The sequence below is a fragment of the Gadus chalcogrammus genome, chromosome 11 (assembly GCF_026213295.1).
Source record: "Gadus chalcogrammus isolate NIFS_2021 chromosome 11, NIFS_Gcha_1.0, whole genome shotgun sequence".
NCBI classification, from domain to species: Eukaryota; Metazoa; Chordata; class Actinopteri; order Gadiformes; family Gadidae; genus Gadus; species Gadus chalcogrammus.
In genome coordinates, this window is record NC_079422.1 from 23,334,493 (window position 1) to 23,342,627 (window position 8,135).

Here is an 8,135-nt window from a genome sequence, read left to right on the forward strand (position 1 = left end):
TTGCTTGACTGATAGAGTCCACCCTTTCAGGGATCCTACATATCAGCATCATTCATTAATTAAGAATCATTACACTATTCATATTATTGGGTACGGCCTTTATAAGTCATCATGACCAATCTGTGTTTTATACTCATTTCCTCTTTTTACTAGGATAATGTGGTATTTCAAGATTGCTTCTCCAAGATTACATAGTTACAAAATATTCTACCAACTGTTTGCGTACGATTTTCTTGCTAGACATGTATGCTAATTTAAAGTGATTGAAGTCTTTGTTCATCTCAAGTATGTGTCTAATTGTGTAGTTATAGTTAATAAACAAGACAGTTCAGGAAGTTTAAGTATAAGGAAAAAATTTATTGTTTCACTCTTCATATCTGTACAAATACCATCAAACTTTGTATGTACATGTGACATTTACATAAAAAATACAAAACTATATATTCATAACAGAATTTTGTATTTCTATTGTGATTGTTTGAAATAAAAATGCAATCTGATAACAAAAGCAAGAACCAGTGATGAAGTATGATATAGTGTTATGAACTGCTGATAAACTAGTTAAGCTCTGCAAGAGCAATATGGAGCACATTGGCAAAAAGACAGCACTCAAATGTTAATGGCACACGTTTTCCCAAAGAATCACAATTTGTCCAACATCTCCTTTCTGTTCAAATATGGAGAGACAAGAAAAAATAATATTAGTGAACAATGTCCAAAAGTTGACACCTTCATGTAGATACATATCTAAAGGTAACTTTAACTCGCAGGCTAACAACAAAGAAGTGGAGCATATTTGTTTTTTTTGTTTTTAGATTTTTTTACTTTTCAATCCTACCGTTCACAATGCATCGTTGCAGTACCACTGAGAGAATCCCTTTGGTCAGTTATCATGAGTTGTAAACAAACCAGAAACACATCTGTACATAAAATGATTGATATATTCCCAATAAATAAACACACAGCCTAAACATGCATTTACGTATGTGTGACATAAACATCTGTGATAAAGATTTGACTGAAACAAGCAGATTTTTACAGCTCGGGGAATGCAATGTACAGCTTGCAGAAGACTTTTTTTTCATTACGTACACAGTAACATGACAAATAAATAACACTGCTTCTCCTTGGACATATATATTTCTTCATGATAAAAAAGAGAAAGGGGGTAATAACAAAAAAGGGGGGAACATGAGTGGTATCACAATATATCATGGTAGATAGTAAGCCTGACAATGTAAATGTATAAATTATAAAACACAAAAACACAGTATAAATAAACATCTAGCAGACTGAACTATATGTATACTTCCTTTTTTCTTTAAAAATAAATAAGCATACACATAATGTACAGTATGGACATGATCCCTTGCCCTAGGATTGTTCCTTTTAGTGATGGCGGCCTATCCATCCAGTACAGATGATAAATGGACATATGCCATGTAGTCTGAGTCCTCATCGTCCTCATCATCGTCCTGGTCTTCGGTGATGGCTACATGGGAGAATATACGTGAGCTGTTGTATGAATATGGACCACAACCGCTCAAAATATTACGCACAGAGTGAAGCAAAGCGTCTACAATACATCTAGCCTGTAGTTTTTCTTGTCTGTGTGTGCGTGCGTGTGCGTGTGTGTGTGTGGTGTGTGTGGGTCTGTCAAGTGTGTTTGTGTGTGTGTGTGTGTGTGTGTGTGTGTGTGTGTGTGTGTGTGTGTGTGTGTGTGTGTGTGTGTGTGTGTGTGTGTGTGTGTGTGTGCTGCCATGCGCGCGGTCAAGGGAAGGATCAGGTTTGGTTTAAGCGACTTGGCACTCCACAATTCACCGCGGAATTGCAGATTATGCAACTAAGCGTTTACATAATGTATCAAGTCAGGTCTGTGACATAGAAGGAGGTGGGTGTGATGGAATGGGCTGAAGGCCAGGTGTTGAGGAGAGGAACTAGTTAGGAAGTTTCCAGTGGTTCAGATATATTTTAGCCAGATTCCTTAAAGCAGACATACACACATAATAACACTTTTAGACGTTGCTTGTTTCATTATCGTTACGATTATCCTTAGAATAATCATCATTATTATTATTATTGGGAGGGGGGAGTCTTTGTGTCGCAACCGGACCTTAGCAAGCAGGTCATTAACACAGTTCTGAGGTATTTTCTTTTTTTCTCTAAAGAGGCGATTTACATCAAACATGGAAAAAAGCAGACTATAGCAAAAGCAAACGTCAATATAAAAAATACAGGCAATCCCTTGTCAACCCATGTGTTGTTCAGCTCAGTTTGTTTTTCATAGATATTTGGACAGACAACACATTCAACAGACACAGCCCAATCAATTATTGTCAGCCAATGAGACCTTGAGATGTACAAGAATGAAATTACATCCACAAGCTTTTATGCGAATGGGGCCTGTACTTGAAAATCTGCCAGGTTTAGTTTTTTTTTAACTCATGAGGTGATTATAAAGTTGGTCCCTTAGAGAAAAATTGCATCTTAAGGCAAATACTTGAGTGCTTACGACTCTTATAAAATAATATGAGGATCATAATCACACATCCAGTGCCTTTGCAACCTGGAATGTAACTTTATCAATGGATTGAGGCTCTCACCCACGTTTATGAGTGGCCCCCAGCTTTGCAGACTATGTAATGGCTCACAAGCGTCTCCCTATAGGTAGTGAGGACACAAAATTCATTATGTCTAGAATGGCACCAATGTTACAATCACCTTATGCACAAGTTAGTGTTTTTTTTTTTACGCGTGTTAGGTTCTTACTGGCATTTTGGCAGTGTGGTGTATGTCACAAGAGGCAGCGCATTTTGAATTGATTGATTACAGCCAGAAGCAAAAGCAACAACAAAAAGTAAAGAAAAAACACTTTAACAATTAAATAAAAAACAAATAAATGTGACCATGGAATTACACGCTGTAAAGGTATGACCACTACCACAATAATACACTAAAGAAAAACTATTGACAAAAAAACTGCATGAAGTTTAAGGCAACCTGCTTAGGCAGATCACTAGCATGACAATACACTCAACTAGGATTGTTCCAAGGCAAATCAAAGTTAATCTCCTTTATTATCTATGTTAGTTTTAGGCAGTTAATCCGTCCCAGACTCTCAATAAAGCCCAGTGACTAAGTTCAGCTATGGATGAATGCTCATTTATTTATAATTCTATCGACTTTTGTGTAGCAAAAATAAAGGAAAGAAAAACAAAAGCCAGCAACACATGATGTCATGCAAAGGTTGTCCATTCCCAAGTCCTTTTTGCTTGCTTAAGCTGTGGGGCGGTTGGTTGTGTGGGTCAGGTGGAGGAAAGGGAAAGGGTCTGTCAAGGAGGAGAGAGAACGGCCGGGAGGTACACTTGACAGGGAAAAACAGCATGGACAACATTGTCTTTTGCTCAGAGAGGAGGAGGAGGGGTTGTGTGGCTGTGTTTCTGTTTTCGTTTTTTGTCGTTTTGTTTTCGCTCGCGCACGTGCGCACTCTCTCTCTCTCTCTCTCTCTTTCTCGCTCAGTATTTTTTACTTACAGTTGCAAGATCCTGAGTGCTTGACCTCCAGGAGCGCGCCCAGAGAGCACGCGGCCTGCTTCATGGCACACTCGCTGGGGTAAGTGGCGTTGTCGCTGGCGCACACCGCCTCGTCGCCGCGGCTGTCGGGACAGGCGTCCTCACACAGGGAGCATCGGCCCCTGCTCATCCGCCCGTCCCACAGACACTTCTTCCCAGTGCTGCACTGGATGTCCTCGCACGACTTGGCCTCTGCAGGGCGGGGGTGGGGGGGGGGGGGGGGGGGGGGGAGAGAGGAAACACGGGGCGAAACCCAAAACATCCTTGGTTAGGATAGATGGATCTCTAGCGTTTCGCTAGATGGATCTCAAGTGTTTTGCTCATCGCTTTGTGGCGTTGGTTTTGGTTGTTGTTGTTGTTGTTGTTGTTGTTGTTGCTATGTTGGTGTGCGGATGATGTGAAATGTAAATAATGCTCTGGGGGCGCGCAGATCATTGTAATGTTTCAAATGGCGGCTTGGCCTTTCTGCGGATACGCTCGTGTGCGAACAGCGATGCAGATCTCGGAGCATTATATTCATATATTACTGTGTAACCGCCTGGCCCCTGACCAACTGTTTCTCTTAACACACAGCTCTTGGGGGAGCAACATCGGGAAACTATAAAATGTCAGCGATCTTTGTTTGGGGGGGGGAACAAAAAAGACCTCCCTTTTAGTGGAATGTTGGCCCTGGAAATAAATTGATATCAGCTCACACAGTGTGGGTCCTGGGTGTTCCCACAGCCTGAGTGGCCCCCGCGTACGTGCAGCGCGCCCGCTATACTCACTGATGCATTTGCCCTCGTACGCCACGCCGATGGATCTGCCCAGCAGACACGTGGCCCGTCTCAGGTGGCAGGCGCTGGCGTAGGTGACGCCGTCGTTCCCGCACAGGTACTGCTCGGGCGACGTCACCTCGGGGCAGATGCGGTTACACGTCACGCAGTAGGCGTTGTTTGTCTGGTCCACCACGCACGTGGAACTGCCGGGGCACAGAACGTCGCGGCACGTTTCTGTCGAGATAGTCGAAGAGGAGGGAGAAGAGGGAACGATTAGGGAAGGATGTGGTTTCCACTGTCACTGAAAAATTATGTAAAATACAAATACAAATACACTACAATGTATGTAGGTGTTATGTGTGTGTAGCCTAGTTTGGTTTAATAGGCTATGTCATGGGCTGGAAGTGTTTAAAACACAAAAACAAGGGATCACTTTGTTAGCTTACTCTTGCACTTTCCCTGGTATTGGACGTCAAGATCGGGGTGGCCTTTGCATTTCGACTTGAGCAATGCGCACTCATCCTTGTAGGTCTTCCCGTCAGAGCCACACACTGGTCCTTTCCAGGTGATGTTGGAGCAGTCTGGGGCACACACGCAGCGTGGTTTACTCCTCCGATTCATCTTGCACCTCTTGCCAGGTCCACAGTCGACGTTGTCGCAGGTTTCTGAAACCAAAGACATTCACAAGTGTTACAATGAGAAGTTTAAATGAAAGATAAAATGAAGACGCAAAATGTTTTAATAAAAACTCAACGGCATATATACATTTGCATATTTTGATATTTATCGACGAGAAGATAATAAAAAACCGAGTGCACCTCCACCTTTGCAAGGTATGCAGTTGGGAGCCCCGCCGTTGAAAATCATCCACCGAAAGAGAGTACTGTTGGGCACGTCCTCCTCGGTCCATGACGTGCCCAGCCGGCCACTTCGACAGCACTCCTCGCGGCTCATGCCTGGCATGTACAGCACCTGGCATCTCCCGTTCTTACCCTGCTGCAGCCAGCAGTTGCCAGCTAAAAAACAACGAGAAAGACCCCCCAAAAACAAATTAGAAAAATAAATAAATAAAAAACCGGACCTAGTTGTCGCATGCGTCGTCTGGACGCGCCGGCGCGCGACCCAGACGCGCTCCTCCACCACCACGTGCTGCCTCGCGTTAACCCAGACGGCCTATTTTGTCGGATTTTTCCGCGAGACTGTTAACACTTGCCTATCCTGTCTGGCGTCCACCACTGAGAGAGAAACTGACAGCGCTTAACGAGGATCCAAGAGTAGGGATAGGCTAAGCCCCCCTTTCCCCCCCTTTTTTTTCTCTTGTAATTCACTGTGATTGCATGTCGGTAGGCCAGTTAGACGTCTAGACTGTTATTATAATAGATGATCCTATTTTTCTTCACGAGTGCCCAGGCCAGGCAGAAACTTGAAAAAAGAATGGAAATGCGTCTTATTTTCCGTTTGGAGCACGTCTCCAGCGCGTTATCCAGAGGTGATGATCATTAACAGATGCCAAAGTCGTTACAACGACACATAAAAGATAGCGATTATCTGAATAATGTCGGTGACATCATGTTCGACCCAAGTATAAAAAAAAATCTGCAAGCAGCATTCCATCATTTCAGGATTTTAAACATCTATTTTAAATGTAATATGGACCTAATAAAACATTTCAAAACCAGTGGGCATTTTGGATAATTCGAAATCCTATAATATTATTTTTACAATCCTGGATTTCTACTTATCGAAAGTTTAATATATTTCCATTAGTGTCAATCATGCCATATACATCATGCTTTTATTCTAAAGAGCATTCCGTGGAGTTTTCTCAGATACTGTGTAAATCTGCCCTTACTATTTCAAGACGACAAGAGAGGCAGGACAGCAGTTCCGAGCAGGACCGCAAAACTTGCCCTGCTCTCACTTTGAAGTGTCCCATATGGGCACCTGTTTTACAGACGCATCAACGGTCTGCTGTACACTGTTTATCAACAGCAATACATGAAAACCCCTCTTCTAAAACTTACAACACAACCCTGGGTCTCAACGTATCCAACACTCCTGCACACACTTGAGGCTGGAGATGCCACAAGCAGAACTTTCCCCCTTAAACGCAAAAGATTGCCAAATACAAGCAGAAATATTACAGCTAAGGTCCTTACCTTGAACTTTTTGATCTTCCATAAGATGACAAAGCCATATGAAGAATAAAATCATGCCGGGATGAAAGTGGAGGTTCAGCATCCTAGACATAAAGGAGAGGCGAAGTGAACGACGTATTGACACACGCAGCGCAAAAAAGTATTGTGCTTCAGGTGGCAGTGTTGTTGAATAAGTGTCTGTCTGAGAATGCTGCCTCTCTTTTTAAATCTATAAGGGTCTCGGCTGACTATCTCTGGTGGGCGGTCTTCTGTTCCGTGGGGGTGGGGAGACTTTTTTTTTTTCCCTCAACCAAAGTTCTTTCAATCACAATCAGGTGACATCTTTAGAAGCAACTTTCTCTTGCGACATAATAATACAAAAAAAGTATGAAAAATGCAAGCTACGACTTCATAGGCTATAATAAACTAGTCCCCGTGGGGGGTCCGCGCGCTCGAACAGTAATGACACTGACACAGAAGCAGCAGAACAGATCCCATGCAGGAATTCAGTGCACATAACGGCACACTTTGAGTTTAATGGTGTTTGCAACCTGGTATAATTATAGACAATGAATGCCATGCATTAGCCGCATTAGACGAGGGTGTGTTTGACACAGCTTCGGCCACGAAAGGAGCCTATGAGATGAAGAGGTTAGTCTAATCCCACGCCAACGTAAACAAAACACCTTTTAAGTCATTAATAAAGATTGATTTTCACATTATTTTGACTTTCAAAAATATTTAATTTGTAAAAGACTACTATGTCATGGTCGACGTGGGCATGGGATTAGCCTAATTCCTTATTTATGTTTTAAACGCTAATAAGTAATGTCCATCCCCCCCCCCCCCCCCCCTAATAGTCCTGCTTATATTGCCATTCTGATCTTCCGATTCACTGTAGGCTACTTAAACATTGACACGAGGTAAACATGGATGTCACAGTGGCCCTACACGCGGTCTAATATTAGACCACACAGTTGTTTAGGTTTCTCTCCCGGGTCAAGCTTTTAAATATAATCAAGCCGGTTTCCGACGGGCTTTTCAGTCAGGAGAGCAGGGTGTTCCGTTTCATTGAATGAGATGTAACGCGAGGCACTCGAGAAGCCCGTGGGCGACCTCTGCAGCGGGACACGGGATATGACGTGTGTTGTGGTGGCGGGAGAGCACAAATCAATTGACCTTTTATTGGAACTGTAGGTTTCACTATGTGTATCTGTGATTGATCGATTGGAGGGAGCAAAAAGTTTTGGATCCCTGGACTTTAATACTCACATTTCAAAGCTTCTTGGAACTACGAAGCGCAGTCATAATGTTGATTGTTGTGTGAAAAGCTCGCTTTATTAGTGGCCACTACGTGCGTCGTAGTGTGTGTGGGCGTGTGTTTGTGTGAGTGTGTTTTTACGTACGTGGCGGCGGGGCTCTGTTTACACGCGCGAGTCAGTGCGTCAGAACGTCAACACGTCTTGTTTTGATCTCGTTAAGGAGATATTATAGCGAGGACAACCGCTTGCAATACTGTTTATGGACAATTTGGAGGAGGGAAAAACAAAATGTGTTTTCGCAGCATTTAAATAATGATACGTCCGAAACTCAAGGAGTAGCCCTGCATGTGTATAAGATAGCCTAACACTTAATGTCAAGACATATGTGTAGGCCCACTATAAACA

General features: G+C 43.0%; 1 protein-coding gene across 2 annotated transcripts; it reads right to left on the reverse strand.

Annotated features, from left to right (window-relative positions):
• Positions 1-337: 337 nt before the first annotated feature.
• fsta (follistatin a) lies at positions 338-6,676 on the reverse strand. 2 transcript variants are annotated; one of them, XM_056602791.1, is made up of 6 exons: positions 6,490-6,676; positions 5,155-5,346; positions 4,777-4,995; positions 4,340-4,564; positions 3,534-3,764; positions 338-1,492 (listed from the first exon to the last, which is right to left on the reverse strand). In XM_056602791.1, exons 1-6 carry the CDS (start codon positions 6,578-6,580, stop codon positions 1,404-1,406), a joined length of 1,047 nt encoding a protein of 348 aa, XP_056458766.1. In that variant the 5' UTR covers positions 6,581-6,676; the 3' UTR covers positions 338-1,403. The 2 variants fall into 2 exon arrangements, with proteins under 2 accessions (XP_056458766.1, XP_056458765.1); XM_056602790.1 differs by having other exon boundaries at positions 5,149-5,346.
• Positions 6,677-8,135: the final 1,459 nt, after the last annotated feature.

Excerpts from the sequence above, each read along its gene's own strand:
- fsta (XM_056602790.1), bottom strand. The coding sequence starts at position 6,580 with ATGTCTAGGATGCTGAACCTCCACTTTCATCCCGGCATGATTTTATTC. Across the intron at positions 4,996-5,148 it reads CATACCTTGCAAAGGTGGAG|AAACCTGCGACAACGTCGAC; the intron begins GTGCACTCGGTT and ends CTTTGGTTTCAG. Across the intron at positions 3,765-4,339 it reads GTACGAGGGCAAATGCATCA|AGGCCAAGTCGTGCGAGGAC; the intron begins GTGAGTATAGCG and ends CCCGCCCTGCAG.